The following is a 17,787-nucleotide window of genomic DNA, read 5'->3' on the forward strand; positions in this document are numbered from 1 at the left end:
CTTTGATTGGCCCAATAGGCTGCCTGTGACTTGAAAGGCAGCCTATTGGGCCAAAGTGTGGGGATCTCGTCCTATAAAGTGAATTGACCCCCAAGTCAGCTAGCTAATTGTACAAGCTGTTAGTCTGTATTTCTCCTGTCTGGCTCTCGGGGAAATTGCGGATTTTGCTGAAACCCAAGAGAAGCTGAAGACGTGTCTGACACTTCCGCTGCCCGGTGGATCAACTGTATACACATCACCATGGTAACGGACATGAGCCCTCTGCTGTGCCTGCGCACTGTCCCAGTTTGAAATGTATTGTATGGCTCTCAAGGAAATACATTTTAAAATATGTGGCATTTATGGCTCTCTCAGCCAAAAAGGTTCCTGACCCCTGATCTACAGAGTCCTTGACACAGACACACACACACATAACATGTCTGAGTTGTTCAGCTTAAGACATCTGAGTTTTCCTTTACCAAGAATCATTTTGCCCAACAGTTAATTTTAATGTTCATTGGAATTATCTGTTAAATCAGTCTCCATAACTCCTAAGAGTTCCTGACATAATCAATCCTTATACAGAACTCACCAAGACAATATAAACATCTCAACTGAAACATTCAAAACAAGTAATTCAAATCTAAATTTCTTTCAGGTTTAAAAAGTGAACATGAAGAACAGGTATAAGTGCAAGAATTCATGTGTAGAGCCATAATAGTGCGTAGTGCAAAAAAACAAAAAACAAACTAAAAAAAACAACAAAAACAAAAAAGGCTGCAGACCTATGATCACTAACCGTGCAAAACAGGATGCAAAAGGCATAACGTACAAAGAAAAAGCAAGGGATGCCAACAGCAGTGCATCAGAACTTGGTGATAAGGTCAAGAGGGTCATACATGAAAGTGCCTAAAATAAAAATGGTCTTCCTTAGCAATTATAACTATATATTATTTTCTTATTCTACTATAGATGTATGAATAGAAGAAGTTAAGAGAGTCCCAGTGAGATCTCTACTTGAGAATGAATCGAATAAGATTAGGATGATGGGATGACTTATTCAGCAAGCATCAGCCCACAAGTGATACTTTGTGGGTGAAGTAACCTTTTGGGAGGTTTTACCTTGGGGTCCCTACTGAATTACAGCTGTGCACTGTGGCTGGCATGGTGCGTATTTGTGGTAGAAAGGGTCAGGTGCAAGCAAGAAAACCTGAACCAGCTTTTATGGATGAGAGAAAGCAAACAGATGGAAACAACTAGTGAATGTAGACTGGAGAAAGAGAACTCTTATTTTTCACCCTCTGAATTTTGCTATAAAGTGCAAAGTTTAACTTCTATGAAGTATTAACATATAAGTGCACTTGCCCTTCTTTAACTTAGCTGGGTACTAATATATATATATATACTATATGCATGCCATAACCCTAAAGACCCATCTCTGCCATCATCTTTGTTATAAAAGTTGCCTCATCATCATTTTCCACAAGAGAAAGTACGGATACACTAGCCCTGATTAAATTTACTGTGATCTCAAGATGTTTTTGCATCTTACTTACACATTACATTTTCAACAATGAGCAAGTAAAAAAGTAGTTAAAGGACAACTGTAACCATTCTCATCTTATGCCTAGTACACACCATACAATTTTCTGTTAGATTATTTTCTGTAGAGACCGGTCATTATCTCTGGTGCATTGTCTTCTGGTTATCTCCTGCTGAGTAGAACAATACCTAGTTGCTAGATAGATAATTTCTAACATGTTGGAAATTACCTATCTGGCAGGTAAATCTTACAGAAAATTGTATGGTGTGTAACTAGCATAACAGGAGGAAAGGCCCTGGTTCCCTTAGAGCCTTCCCGTTCCTCTCTGCGTCCCCTCGTTCCACCACCGGCCCCCCACCCATTCTAGCCTCTGGATTTAATGTCAAAGAAGCCATCTGGTCTCCTCAGAAGGCCACAGAAGTACTTGGGGTACTTTTGAAGACGAGTTTCTCACCTTCGGAAGCACTCCGAGACCCGAGTACTCCCAGGAAGACCCAAAGATGCAGCCAGCGGGAGATTTGAATGGGGTCCTGGCAGTGGAACGAGGGGATGCAAAGAGCAACAGAAAGGATCTAAGGGATCCAGAGCCTTCCCTCATCTTAGGTGAGAATCACACTTTTTTGTTTTTATTGGTCAGTTGTCCTTTAATAAAAGTAATTGATAAGGTGTGACAACATCTCGAGAGAAGTCGCAGGAGAAAAGATAATTAAATCAGGGCCACTGTCCATAAATTAAACTAAACTGAGTAAGAACATATTCTCATAATGAAGATTCTGGCAGTATAAGGAGGTAGACGCACCAGATAGGGCAAACCTAGATATCGGTATTTACTTTTTTCTTTACAGGCACCCAGGGCAGCTAATAGATAGGGTAGGTACACAGTAAGTGCATTAATCCTATAAAGAAAAACTGTATTAGGAGAAATATAGAGGCTGCGATTGGGTCTACCTTTTAAAGAAAGGCTAATTACTTGGCTACATGCTGACCTTGCAGCTTTAACAAATCATTTTATGAATTGCTGATCTGGAACAAGCATGCAACCTGTAAAGTCCATGAACCAGTTACTGACTTTGGAAGCACAACTTATATATATATATATTTTGACATTTTTAATAAGGAAGCACAGAGATTATTTTGCTGCTAAAGAACATGTTGTAAAGTCTCTTGAGGAATTGTCACATACCTTGGAAAGTCTGACCAGGCATGAAAGGATCATAAAGCCTACATTTATTGTTTAAGAGAGGATTTAACCAACTTTTTGTTTTTAGGCAAGTTGTCATAGGCAAGCTTTACTAAGCTGTTCTGGCTGCCTCCCCTTCTCTTACTGTCTCTAATGTTGCTATGGCCTCCACCTTCCTTTGGCTTTCTCTCAGGTACACAAATTCATAGCCAAAAGAACGTAAGGAAACATCCTGGAATGCCAGGCTGTTCCAGTACTTGTGCCCCATACCCTACCTTAAGGACTGGGGAGTATGCATGGTAGAGGAGGAACGTACGCCATCTAATGGGAGGGTAATACTGGTGGAGAGTTAGAAGATGTACACCACTTCCACTTGTTCAGCACCCTAGAGGATTTTCACTGGCAAGTATGCATTTGTTGTTTTTTTTGTTTTTAATATAAATGCTGTACCTTCAATTGGCCCGCTAGTGAAGGACATCAAAATCAGTTTACTGACAACTCAGTGGTTAGATCCAAAACAGCGTCATTGACCTCTGAAAAAGCCCCTGGAAGCTGCTGTAGTACCCTTTAGGGAAATGGGTATCGCAAGTTGAGACTCATTGGGGTAAATGTATATTCATGTGTCTAGACAATTTTGTTAAGAAGGACATATTTAAGATAAAATTAAACACCAGTCATAAAAAAAAAACTCAGTTGCAGTGAATTGTAGCTAAAAAGACACAAAGTTGCTAGTGTCCTTGCTCAGGGCCGTATGTCCACATTCCTACCCATTAATTGTTGCCTTAAGAGGTTTACAAATGGCGCCCATAATTATTTTGACCTATTAGGGGCAGAGATAAGAAGGAACTGAAATAGCACTCAGCTAAGAAAGCGCTAACTCCACAGATTGCTGGGGATACCTGTACTCATGTTAGATTTTTACCCAAAACAATCAATTATTGTTTGAGGCAATGAAAATCTAGTGTGTGTATGTAGTTTTATGCACTTGTCCTATTTAAAAGATATATACACACTCTGATAAGCTAGGATAGCGGGTTTTCACAAAAGATAAGCATGCTCAGAGGTGTATCTAGAGATAGTTCCTCTGACTTGTTCCATTCAGAGACTATTCATACGGGGTTCAAGTTGCAGATCTAAAGAAAATTATTTTTGATTGTTCAATTTGATCAGCCTATATTTCAAATTGTCTCATTTCTATAACTTGAGTTGCACTGTAAAAGCCGCGTAAAAACAGGGAAGGAACTCAGTAATGGCAACCTCTATATTTCTCCATTAAAGGAAAATGTCACCCAAATTTTGGATGAGAGGGTGACTAGGCACTTGTGCATGAAATTATACCTACCTTTCTGAGCAATCTACCAATGCAAAGCTCCTCATATCTTCTCTATAACTGCTGGTAGGCCTTACAATTAGTCACATAATATCACCGAAGCATCAGTGAGCTTTAAGTGTTCTGCCAAGCATAGTGTAAGGGGAGGAGATATATGGAGTAACAATGGCAGAGCAATAGGGCTTTGGAGGTAAACATAACTTCCACAATATGACTAATCCCCCCCTCTAATTCAAAATAAAACTTAAAATAGGAGTTTTGGGTTATCTTCCCTTTAAAAAAAGGGATATTCCATTAGTAAACTACAACGCGAACATCAGTGAGACCTCCACTGGACTAACTCCTTCTCAAGCTCCTCTCTTATGCAATAAAAAAAACAACAAAAAACAACAAAACACTGTTTATATCTGCTTGGCAACAATGCCTGACTGTGGAGTGCTTGGAGCATTATTGTATCTGCCTAGCTAAGCTGTTATCACATCAGCCACAACATGCCTAATTTTTTAAAAAAGGCTTATTGGTTTTGGACTATCCCCACCCGTTTTGCTGTAGGAAACTGGAATAGTTAGGAGGTACGGAGACATCCCTGTCTTGCCACTTGAAAAAGCTAATATTACTTAAATTTTGGAATATCCCTTTGAGAAGTAGGAGGGGCAAGCAATTCACTGTTTCCGAAGAGACCACAAGCAGCGCTCTAAGTAACACTAGCAGCTTTGCTTGGGGGAGAGGGCTCCATATGAGACAGAAGAGCTCATTTTTATTCTTTAAACATATTATATACAGTGAAAGTGCAGGGCACAGCACCCACAAGAGGAGATGGAGTAGGGATGGGACAGGGATAGAGAGGAGATAAAACCCCAAAAATAAGTCTCAACAGAAGACAGAACAGTTCAAAGAAAAACATGGAGTTGGGAGAAGAGCTGGATAACAGATCAGAATTACAAACAAAAGTCATAGAATAGAAAGGAAAATGTTGATACAGGAAGCAAAATTTTAGCCTGGTCATAGCGTATGCAGATATTACAGGGAGAGGTAAAGCACTGGAAGAGTGAGACAGCCAGCCAGCTGAGGGAAGAGGAACCAGGAAACAGTCCAGGTGCTGTGCAGAGGGATTTGATTTTCCCTCTCTAAGGTCCTGCAGAGTCCGTATCTTCGATAAGAACCTCTGTACTAGAAGCCAGTCCTCCTGCCGGCTGTGTGGAACAAGCCATTAAAATCTTAGAGCTGGCGGTGGTGTAGATGGTTTGAGGAGGTGCAAGCTCACCCTGAGCAGTGGCAACAATGGGAACTGGGTTCTCTGGCATTAGCAGTTCATTGTTGGCAGTAATGAGAGCACCAGAGTTGGCCGCCAAGGCTTCAGCTATCAGGATCTCAGGGTGGCTCTTAGCCTTGTGGGCCACAACACTGTCCTTCTTCTCAAACTTCTTCCCACAGATTCCGCAGGAAAACTGGTAGAAGGAGTCAGCATCATGCTTCTTCATGTGCCAGTTCAGGGAGGCCTTCTGTCTGCAGGTAAATCCACAGAACTCACATCTGGAGAAGAGAAGGAAGAAGAGGAGTTAGCTTAAGCCGAGATATGACTTTAGTACAACAATAGAGGGCTAACCACTCACTGTAAGGGCTTTTCTCCTGTATGAATCATGCGATGGACAGCCAGGTTGTGAGAACTCTTAAATGCTCGAGCACAATATTCACAGATATAATCCCGCTGATCTAAAAACATGGAGAGGATTAGAGATAAAATCAAGTTAATGGGATGTCTCACAGGAATGGACAAAAGCAAGGACACCAGGTAAAATGCAGTTGGTTGAATTTTGAGACTTTTTTAAAAAACATTTTTAAATGTAAACACGTTGTATATTTTAAATATTTTTTTTGTCCAAGAGGTACTTATTTTCAGCTATTATTTAACTGAGCAACGTATATCAGCAATACCTAAATTAACAGGCACCTGAGTTCAGCTATTATATAGCCAAGCACTGATACAGTATAGGTTAGGATTAGTGTGAAGTGATAGGTACGGGGAGAATAGAGTTAAGTTAGGCAAAGGAGGTTAGTGTTAGGAGTTTAGGAAGGGGTTTCCTTTAGGGGGGTGGGGTGCTAAACAAGCCAATAGTAGTATATTGGTAATTTAAAATTACTGATGTTCTACTTATTGTCTTTAGGGGGGTGGGGTGCTAAACAAGCCAATAGTAGTATATTGGTAATTTAAAATTACTGATGTTCTACTTATTGTCTTTAGGGGGGTGGGGTGCTAAACAAGCCAATAGTAGTATATTGGTAATTTAAAATTACTGATGTTCTACTTATTGTCAATACCCAAGCACAAATTAACTTAAAGAGAATCTGAACTGAAAATGAAAAGTCAAAATAACCATACACAGGTCATACTTACCTCCTGTGTAGTCTATTCCTCAATCTCTTTCTCCTCTCCTGCGTCCCGTTTGTCCACTGTGATCAATGGAATTCTCTGTACTCCATTTTGAAAATGGCCATTACACCATAACAGCTTCCTGGTCAGCATACTGTTAAACTGCAATATTGCCCACTTGAGCCAGAGGGAAACATGGTCATTACCTTGCACAGTCAGTTGTAAATGACAGCTGCTGATATATAACTAACAGCAACTGGTATATTTCATTTCTGACAAAATATTGTCAGAACTGGAAGGGATCACAGTAAGAAGAAAATGGTGAGCTTCTAAAAGGAAATTATGGTAATGTTAGTATGTAATATTCATTTGCAGCAACGTCATGTGTTAATTTTAAATCATTTTACTCGTTTCAGGTTCCCTTTAAATCACGTGTCGAACTCCAGGCCTGGAGGGCCAGATCCATGCCAGTGTTTAGGATGGACTGAGAAAGAGAGGAAGGTGTTCTACCTGATGGACCACACCTTTCCTGATTCAGACCCATCAATTCATTTGAGCTGTATCAAAAATGTGTGAGGATCTTGGCCCTCGTAGGACCAGTTTGACATACCTTCTTTAAACAGATGAAAAGAAAAGGTCACTTGACAAAGGCGTGGATACGCCGAAACGCGTCGTGAAGTTACTGCACACGATTACCAGAGGGAAGACACCCATTGTCCACCACCACCTGGGACATCCATCCACTGCAGGCCACAGAGGAGGAACAGGTTGCCACCCATGGTTGTCTGATTTTTGCTGTTTTCTAACCCATAATATGCTCAAGTTTTATTGTCTTCTAGTAAGTGTTTTTAATGATTTGCGTGTTCAAGATTAAATAACGTTAATGCACTACGGAGCGCTCCTCTCTGCTTTTTTCCTTTCTACTACTACAGTCATCCTTTCAGCCAGGATTGAGGAGCCGCTAGTGGTTGCATTTTAACCCTTCCACGCGGTGTTGGATTAGCGCAAGATTTCACATCATTTAAATAGATGAATCTGTATTCATATAAGCATTCTTTAATCCCTTGGACAGTAGCACTCAAACAGTGCTCAATAGTCAAGCATAGCTATCCAAGCGGTACTATATAAGAAGAAAGCATCATAGCTATCCAAGTCTTTATCTCATGAGAGTTTAACCTCTGGATAATCCAGAGTCTTCCCCTATCCCCTTCTAGCTCACAGTGCCAGCATTTAGACCCTCTGAGCCTATTCGACAAAGGCTTGTACGACAAGGGCTGCATGAGCTCAACCGTATTGCACATGATGGCCTGAGGAAAGTAGATTCTACTTTCCCCTCAAAATATAATACAGGCTATGGCGATCCCCTGTATCATTACACTTCTTTACCCAATTACATTCTATTATCTTAGAATTTATCTGAAGAGCAAAGAAGCACAGACTAGCACATCAGGTCCTTCAAAAACACCAAAATTCAAGGTGGTTCTGTCATGTCCAACTATTGTGCTTACTAGGCTTGCTCTCCACGGATTAATCACGCGTCACGATAGTGGTTACTCGTGATTCAAATTAGCTCTAATTTCCCCCGCTGGGCGGGTAGATGCGGTGGGGTTAATTACCCAGAACGCCGCTATCCGCCGAACGTTTCAATGCGGTGCAAGAGTCCAAATGGACGCGTTGCAATCCTTGCTATGGAGCACTTCCTCCTTCAAGCCGGAAGGAGGAAGTGCTCCATAACGAGGTTTGCAACGCGTCCATTCGGACGCTTGCACCTGGTTGAAACACTGGGCGGAGAGCGGCATTCTGGATAATTAACCCTGCTGCATCTAGTCGCTCAGCTGCGGGAATTAGAGCGAATTCGAATCACGAGTAACCACCGTGGTTACTCGTGATTAATCTGTGGAGAGCAAGCCTAGTGCTTACTACTTGGTTTCCCGAATCTAAATGATCTAACGTTGGTCTCAACACAGAGCATATACATTCCCATCTTCCACTCCATCCACTACTGTACATGATCCATTACACTTCACTTTAAACAGGTACATGGGCACCCCAACCCAAAACTAATGCTCCCGCCCATCACCCAAATCCTACATGTATGGGACAAAGCACATAAAGCTCCCACTGATAATAAAACATACACCAGTATGGGAACATAACATCTTCCAAGAGGTATTACTCTCAAAAGGTGAATGTAATTGGTATAGAAAGGACGTTGCTAACATACAGTGGGATGCAAAATATGAGATATTTAACTGACTTTTTTTATCGCAACAACTAAGGATTTATACAGGAAAATCATGACGATTAACAAGGTTGCCCAAACTTTCGCATTCCGCTGTATAGCAATTACAGTAGAATGCCCTTATAGTAAGGTCCAAGCGACCAGGAAAAGTAGTTTACTGTATCAGAAGTTTACTATATCAGAAATGGTCACACATGTACAGACACATTTGCTGGGACACATTTGCTGGGACCTGAGGACTGAGTTTACTATATCCAGAGATTTACTATATCAGAGTTTACCATAACGAGATTCTACTGTATAATCTTGCAACAAAGTTGAGCCACATCATGTGTTTGCACAACACACCAATTAAGGGAGGAGAACAATTTCAACCATTTGTCAAACAATTAGCATATTCTAGCATTGTCTCCATGTGCTTTTTACTCAATTTATTCAAGCCATAGCCAAATCTTACATACAAGTATCAAAATCATAGACAATTTAAAATCCAGCTACTAAGGATTCAGTGAGAGCTCACTTATGTAAATAGAACAGGTCACATACAGAACACATACAGAGGCATCACCCGGCATACACCTATGCTAATAAAAACGTTAGAAACGTTATTAAAGACAGGAGATAAGCTTAGTGAATTGAGGCCATTGAATTTGCCATAACTACTCCTTTTGTAATATTTTTCACAATGTAACCACTCTTACAGTAACTGACCCTTTCCTAAAAAAATGGCAAAACCCTTTTTCTCCATGCACAGATCATGTCCCCAAGTCCTTTGCACAAGCTTAGGAAAAAAATCTAATCTGCCGCTTTTGTGTTACACTCTAATGTATTCAGAATTTACCAGCCAATTTATTTAAAGTGGACCCAAATTAAAAATACAAGATTTCAGAAATAAAATCTATTTTATAAATTATAATAATAAATAGCAGCCTTTTTTCAGTTGCATGATGACAAATATAAAATATTTTACATTTATTGGAGGAACCCCTCCCTTCCTTTCAAATTGCCGGCACAAATTCCAGCAAACTGGTGGAATAGGTGGTGTCCAGCAATGGAGGAATTGCTAATGGCTGCCCCCAGTATAACCCTAGTTATTAAAAGAGGAGGGTGAAAAGCATGCACTGAAATGATTATAGGTTTGAAGGAGTGTTTATTTATCTTTGTATGTGTCAGAGTGGTGCAACTAAATATTCTTAATGAAAAAAAATGTTTGGTTTGGGTCCGCTTTAAAGGTTTGCAAGTGCTCCAAGGCAATTTTAGCGCATTTTTTTTATTTGTTGCATTTTCTTGCTACTAATTAGTGCTGCTGTGTATTTATGTCCACTTGTCTCTACGGGGCAGTGTGAGACAGTAACAGAGGACTTCTGCTTACAATTTCCTAGGATTTTCTGCTAGTAGAGAGACATTCCAAGAATTTACAGCACAACGAGTTCTGACGGGCTAAGGTCAAAAGCAGTGCACTTTCTTTGCAGCTGCTAATGCGTTAAAGGACAACTGTAGGCTGCCACATGTATTTCCTGACTGCTTTTATTGGAATGATGTGCTCCATAGATTCATGTGAATTTGTCCCCTCTTACCTCTTATACATAAGGATCTCACATTACCTGTGTGGTGCTTTGCATGACGCATCAGCTGCTTCTGCAGACGGAAGAGCCTCCCACAGGAGGGGTGCGGACAAACATATTTCTTCTTTAAAAGGTGCTGATATTTAATGTGGTGCTGAAGAAAAAGAAACAAAGACAGTGATAAAGGGCTTTTCTACGTCACATACATATTTATGCAATTCCTCTTGAATCTTTCAACAGATAATGACAATTTTGGAAAAGGGTTCACAGAGCATGTGAGATTTCTGAGTTTATGATTATATAATATTTATACATTATTATTATTATTATTATTATTATTATGTACCAGCTTTAAATGTTTTTTTAACTACCTATTACAAGAAGCCAATGGAATGTGTTACAATGATTTAGCAGCGGCACCTAACCAAGCCACCATCAGTATACAAAATAATCAATCCGTGCAACCAGAAATAAAATAGTACTGAATGATTAAAGCGGACCTGTAGTCATCTACCCAACAAAGGCATGGAACGCTGAGACGCAAGCAAAGTAACCGACACACGTAGGTCTGGTGCTGGAGCCTTGGTTCACCGCCAACTAGGACCACCAGTGCTGCTGGCCCCATCGCCCTTGTTAAACAATTTTTTGCAGCTAACTATAATAAGCTTTTATTACGCTATTAGAACGCTCCCCTGTTTTTCTATTACCTCACAGCCACCTTACAGCCAGGACTGAGGCACAGCGCAGAGTGGCTATAACCCACAGTTCTCACAGCATCAGTACATTGCATTTCAAGATTACCCTTTTCTAACTAACATGAAATTGGGTATCCTGAATAATTGAGTACATTTTTCTACAGGTCAATGCAGTGCCTCTTAAAACTACAATAAACCCAGATACATTCTTTATGCATTCCAGTTTAAATACCAATGACCTTCAGAAGAATCATAGCCCATAAACAAATACCGTCTATACTTGCATATAAACCGACCCTCGTATAACCAAGGTGTTCACTTTTCCCTCAGAAACCAAGAAAAATTGATTGACTTGCGTATAAGCCTCCTCCCCAGTACAGTCCCTTCCACAGTAGCCAGATGTGTCTGCATTACAATTCATTCCTTCTCCCCATAACCAGATGGGCCCCAAGGATGATACAGCTGTGCCTCAAGATGCTACACAGGAAGAACACCTGATCATTGCATGCTTTGCTTCACAAACCGGGGGACACAAGTAGTCTAGAGCAGCGCACTCTGCACTCCATGTAGCAGGAGATAGGAGGCACAGACATAGCAGGGAACCAGCTGGGAAGAGCAGGATCACTAGTGCAAAATCCTTACGTTCCTCTGCTAGTAACAAAACCTGCTCCACCATCCATTTTGCTCCACTGACTCGCATATAAGTTGAGAGGGTAACTTTTCAGCACTTTTTTGTGCTAAAAAATAAGGCTCATACTTGAGTATGTAAGGTACTGGACACTGTGAAGGTACGCAAGCTATACATTTAATATTCACTCTCACGTCTGTATTCACAGAATATTCAGCCTCATTTCTAAACATTACTGTTTAACCACTTGCCGACCGCCCACTACCTATTGGCGGCGCAAGGTGGCAACCCCAGGACCATGTAACGCCGATCGGCGGCGGCACCTGGGGGACTGATTAGCTCGGGGATCGTGCGCATCTGCCGGCATTAGGCTCCGCCCACCCGCGACGTCAACCTGCCGGCCAATTAGCAGCGCCGGCGGGTTGTTAACCCTCCGATCTCGCGGTTACTAAAGTATAATACACTTTGTTACGTATACAAAGTGTATTATACTGGCCGCCTCCCCCCCTGGTGGTCCAGGTGATCGAGCGACCACCGGGGAGGAGGCAGCTGTGTATGTAATCACACACACACTGATCCTGCCCCCCCCCCCCCCTGATCGCCCACAGCACCCCTCAGACTCCCCCACCCCCCCTGATCACCCCCTCAGACCACTGTTTGCACCCAATCACCCCCCTAATCTCACCCTGTCACCATCTGCCAACGCTATATTTTAGATTAGGTCCTAACCTTTCCCCTGGAGGCTCCAGATCACCCCCCACACCCTCAGATCCTCCCCAGACCCCCCCCCCCCTCCGTGTACTGTATACATCTATTCTCCCATGTAATCACCCACCGATCACCTGTCAATCACCCATCAATCACCCCGTCACCACCTGTCACTGCCGCCCATCAGATCAGACCCTAACCTGCCCCTTGCGGGCACCTGATCACCCGCCCACACCCTCAGATTGCCCGCAGACCCGCCCTCAGATCGCCTCCCAAGTGCATTGTTTACATCTATTCTCCCCTCTAATCACCCACTGATCACCCATCAATCACCCCGTCACTGCTAACCATCAGACCAGACCCTAATCTGCCCCTTGCGGGCACCCAATCACCCGCCCACACCCTCAGATCGCTCTCAGACCCCCTCTGATCAACTCACCAGTGCATTGGTTGCATCTATTCTCCCCTCTACTCACAACCTGATCACCTATCAATCACCCCGTCACCCCCTGTCACTGCTACCCATCAGATCAGACCCTAATCACCTCCCCAGTATATTGATTGCATCTATCCTCCCCGCTAATCACCCATCACTCACCTCCTGTCACCACCTGTCACCCCCTAGTACTCCAACCCATCAGATCAGGCCTTAATCTGCCCCTGCGGGCTTCTGATCACCCGCCCACACCCTCAGAACCCCCCCCCCCCCCCGATCACCCCCCTGTCACTATCCTAGTGATCTAAAAACAGTGATCAGTGAAAACTGTCATTTTTTTTAGTATCACTAGTGTTAGCTAGGGCCCTTCGTTGGGTAGTGTCAGTTAGCACCTAGCCCACCACACAGCAGTCACTAATTAGTTGCTGATTAGCATCATCACTGTCACTAATCAGCATTGCTACTATATAGTATCTGTAAGTGATCATTACTGATCGCAGTCAGATCTATATTTGGGTCACTAGGATACACTAAAAACGCAGTGTTTAACCGATCAGGCCTGATCGTTCGCCTGCACTTGCGTTCAGCCTGACCCACCGCAGGGACATAATTTTTGTTTTTGATCACTGCAAAAAACATCTTTACTGCTGTGGCGATGTAATGATCAGTTTTGATTTTTTTTTTTCAAAACTCAGTGACCACAGCTTTCTGCTTCACAAGTACTCACTTTTACTAGGTAAGTGCTCTTTGTCCTGGGTAGTCTCAGAGGAATACCCCCTAAATTTAGCAGTCCACCATGGCAAAAAAAGGGTATTCCGCTGAAGAGGCCGCCGAGATTCTGGCCCAGTGGGGTGAGTGCGATTGGGAAGCCTCATCCGACGAATCATCCGGGTCAGAATAAGAACCGGTGAACAGCGGTGGCTCTCTGACCGATAGCAATGACGAGGTTGAGGTCCCTGCTAGAGCCAGGAGTACCACACCTCATGTCACTGGACCGCAGGTGGCGCAGGATCAGACTCTCGGGCAGCAGGGTGGTGCTAGCATTGATCCAAGTTCTCTTGGCAAGGCATGCACCAGCAGCGTAGCATCTCCTGGACCTAGTATCAGTACTACCGTAGACCCTGGTGAAGTGGCGAGCACCAGCATGGTAGTAGAAACTGGTTCAGTGGCACATGCATTAAGACCCGAGTCGCAGCCACCAGCAAAACGGCAAACCGGGCCCGTACTACCCATGGTCTCCCAGAGGTGTTGGCAAATCCCAATTGGCAATCCCCTAGTCCCGCCGCACCCGTACTGCCCCCTTTCACCGCCCAGTCTGGAGTCCAGGTGGAGACAGATAATCTAGGATTGGCCCTAGACCTTTTTTAATCTGTTCTGCACCGTGGATCTCTACGACTTAATTGTGGCTGAGACCAACCGTTATGCCAGACAATACGCAACCGCCAATCCGAGAAGCTACCATGCCCAGCCTTTTCAGTGGAAACCACTCCAAGTTTCCAAACTTAATTTTTTGGGGGCCTTCTCCTTAACATGGGTGTAGTCAAAAAGAATGTATTGTGGTCCTATTGGTCTATGCACCCAATACATCACGTGCCCATGTTCTCTGCTGCCATGTCCAGGTCACGATTTGAGAACATCCTGCGCTTCCTGCACTTCAGTGCCATGACAACCTGTCATCTAAGAGGCCACCGTGCTTATGACTGGTTCCACAAAATTCGGCCCGTCATAGACCACCTGTCATCAAAATTTGCAGATGCTTATACCCTTGAACAGTCATTTTGAGGCAAGTTCTTTCCCCCCCCCCGCTTAATTATAGGTAACCTGACCCCACCACCAGAGAGCTAGGCAGTGACCCACCACAAAGTTCGGCTCCCCCTTGCTCACTCCTTGCTGTGCTGCGATATAGTTCACACCTCAGATCATCAGTAAGCCAGCCGCAGTGAAGAGACAGCCAGGCAAATGGTGCATGGTGACGTCATGTATACTTCAAATACAGGGAGTGAGCAGTGATGTCACTTTCTGTATCTGCGCCATCATTGTGCACGGGTCACCTGGCTGCCTCTTCCCCACTGATCTGAGGTCTGAAGTATGCCGCAGAGCAGTACAGCAAAAAGCAAGGGAGGGGGAGGAAAACTTTGTGGAGGCAGGACAGGACCAGAACAAGAGGCAGGGGGGCAATAAAGTGGCAGGCAAACCTGGTGTGTACCACCTGGCCAACAGCAAAATACCACCGGTGGTAAATTAGGGCTGTCAGGTGTGCCACTCTGTGCCATAGTTTGGGTTAATATATAAACACAGGAGGTTAACCCTTTTGTGCTCCTAGAACACTAGAAAATAAACACTACAGGGTTTTTGTAAGATTTCTGTAAGTTGTAACAATGAAATGTTTTTCTTTAAAGTTATTATGCTGTTGCTTATCTCCTTAGAGCAGAGAGGAAGCTATGAGTTTAGGTTCGCTTCAAAATCTGACAGAACCAATAGGTTTTGGACTTGTCCATCTCCTCACAATGGAGTCTCATTAATCCTTTTCATTTGCTGAACGGTCATTAAGTCTAACTGCCAAAATAGTGTGCAAGCGGGTAGGGAGGCTGTCTGGTATCTTACTATTTTGGCAATTAGACTTAGCAACTGCCATGTAGGAAATTCTTTTAAAAACAAAGAAAACCCTTAGAATCCCCAATGAGGAGGTAGACTAGTCAGTTCTAAAAGATTTTAACGGTTTACTTTTTCACTATAGTGGTCCTTTTTAAAATGGTAGTTTGATGACAACCGTGAAGGTCAGGATGCACTTCTGCATTGCTGAGCTTATTTCAGTAATGTGTGTCAGACTCTCATGTGCAGCAGTGTGTTCTGACAATGAACTGCTTCATGCATATCTGTACCAACACAGTGCTGTCTCATTTCAATTAATACTGCAACACATGCGCCATACATTTTTGTAAAGGGAAGTAAATGGTTGGCACTTCAAAAATTTGGTACAGAAAGATCTGTAATTCATGCTGCACTTAATATAATCCAAAGCTTCAAATCAACAAAGTACCTCTTTATCAGGAAAAAACAGTGCAAGTTCATCTGAAAAACAACTCAACAACAATAAATCACCATAATGCACAATAAATAAATACATTTGAAGTAGCCCAAGAAGAAGAGGGCCAGCATCATGGAGGAACACAAGTACCAAGCACTAAGGTAGGGAATGTGTGGACAAGTTTCAAAGGTGGCTAAAAGTGCTGCTAGCCTGGAAGGAGAACCACTATGAAAGTCGAAGCCAATAAATGGGTCATTAGACTGGGATTAAGGCATGTGTTTACAAAATAAATAAAATAGGAAAGGAAGAAGGAAACAGTTAAAAAAGGATAGTTGAAAAATGACAGTTGGAAAATGGCAGTTGAAAAACAACAGTTGAAATTTGCCAGTTGGAAAATGACAGTTTAAAAATGGCAGTTATTATTGATTTATAAAGCGCCAACATATTCCGTGGTGCTGAGTTGAAAAATGACAGTTGCAAAATGACAGTTAAAAACAGCAGTTGAAATTCAGCAGTTGGAAAATAGCAGTTGAAAAATGGCAGTTGGAAAACCGACAGTTGGAAAACCGACAGTTGGAAATGGCAGTTGAAAAATGACAGTTGGAAACGACAGTTGGAAAAGGCAGTTGTAAAACGACACTTGAAAAACGACAGTTGAAAAATGACAACTTCAAATACTAAATAATAACTGCCAAATTCCAACTATCATTTTTCAACTGTCATTTTTCAACTGTTTAAAGGACCACTACAGTGAAAAAAGTGAGTAGTTAAAGGAGAATTGAAGTGAGAGTGATATTGAGGCTGCCACATTTATTTCCTTTTAAGCAATGCCAGTTACCTGGCTATTATGCTGATACTCTGCCTCTAATACTATTAGCCATAGCCCCTGAACAAGCACATGCAGATCAGGTGTTTCTGACATTATTGTCAGATCTGACAAGATAAGCTGCATACTTGTTTCTGGTGTTATTCAGACACTTCTACAGAAACATACTGTAGATCAGCAGGGCTGCCAGTCAACTCGTATAGTTTAAAAGGAAATAAATATGGCAGTCACCGTATTCTTCTCACTTCAGTGACCTAAACTCAAGCACTGCAGTCAAGAAAAACAAATATAGTTGCTGAGAACGTGTAAGTGTGTGTGGTGTGGTGTGTGTGTCTAGAGCAGGGCTTTTCAACCTCTTCACTAATTCTACCACTTTTATCACCTAAAAAGTACCACCAGTGTGTCTGCGCAGTAGATTGGACGCGATAGGACTTGGCTGTTTCTGCTGGAGCCTGAACGGAGAGAGCAGCTACTGTGCATGCACACATACAGACAAGAAGAACTTTGGGGCTCCCAGCGCTGGATCCCATCTACTGAGGAGGAAGCCTCTTTAGGATACAAAGGCCTCCACTTTTTTTTTTTACAGGTACACTTTAAGAAAAAAGGGCATATGAGAGGAGAAAAGTAGAATGGATTGGTGGGGAAAAAGATTACAAGCCTACAGATTGTCAGTATTGGCAACCTGTAGGGCCTGCTCAGGGCCGTTTTGGGGGGCAGGAGGGGTCGCAGCAAGAGGGGAGAGTGTGGCCCTTACATTGCCGGGAAGGGGGGACAATCCCTACCCCTCACCTTGGGCTCTCCCCTCAGAATCAATCAGTGGCAGCAGGCCACGGGCCGAAACACATACCTCTACGTTCCACCGGGGAGGTCTGATCTCTAAGTACCTCACGCTACTGTTTAAACAGGAAGTGACGTCAGACACTTAGAGAGCGGAACCTCCGGCATGAAGATATGTGTTCCTGCCAGCCGCCTGCTGCCACTGATTGATGCTGGAGGGGAGAGCCAAAGGTGAGGGAGGGGGAACTGTCCCCCCTCCCCGCAGATGTGTGGCCACGCTCTCCCCTCATGCTCTGACCCCTCCTGCCCCCCAAAACGGCCCTGAGCCGGCCCAGAGCCCCCCCGCGGGTGCAGGGGCTGCAGCCCTGTTACGCCACTGGTTGCACGGTGACTGCATGTATACTTCAAATACAGGAAGTGAAAAGTGATGTCACTTTTTGTATCTGCGCCATCACTGTGCACCGTTTGCCTGGCTGTCT

At 43.2% G+C, this 17,787-nt stretch overlaps 1 protein-coding gene across 1 annotated transcript in view; it reads right to left on the bottom strand.

Annotated features, from left to right (window-relative positions):
- Positions 1-416: 416 nt before the first annotated feature.
- ZFP91 (ZFP91 zinc finger protein, atypical E3 ubiquitin ligase) overlaps positions 417-17,787 on the bottom strand; it is a 92,640-nt gene continuing 75,269 nt past the window's right edge. Inside the window, exons 10-12 of the mRNA XM_068255580.1 lie at positions 10,250-10,364; positions 5,646-5,745; positions 417-5,565 (exon numbers count right to left, since the gene is read on the bottom strand). Coding sequence (XP_068111681.1) covers positions 5,160-5,565; positions 5,646-5,745; positions 10,250-10,364 — 621 coding nt within the window. The 3' untranslated portion in view covers positions 417-5,159. The remainder of the gene's footprint in view (positions 5,566-5,645; positions 5,746-10,249; positions 10,365-17,787) is intronic.

Source organism: Hyperolius riggenbachi, chromosome 10 (assembly GCF_040937935.1).
Source record: "Hyperolius riggenbachi isolate aHypRig1 chromosome 10, aHypRig1.pri, whole genome shotgun sequence".
NCBI lineage: Eukaryota > Metazoa > Chordata > Amphibia > Anura > Hyperoliidae > Hyperolius > Hyperolius riggenbachi.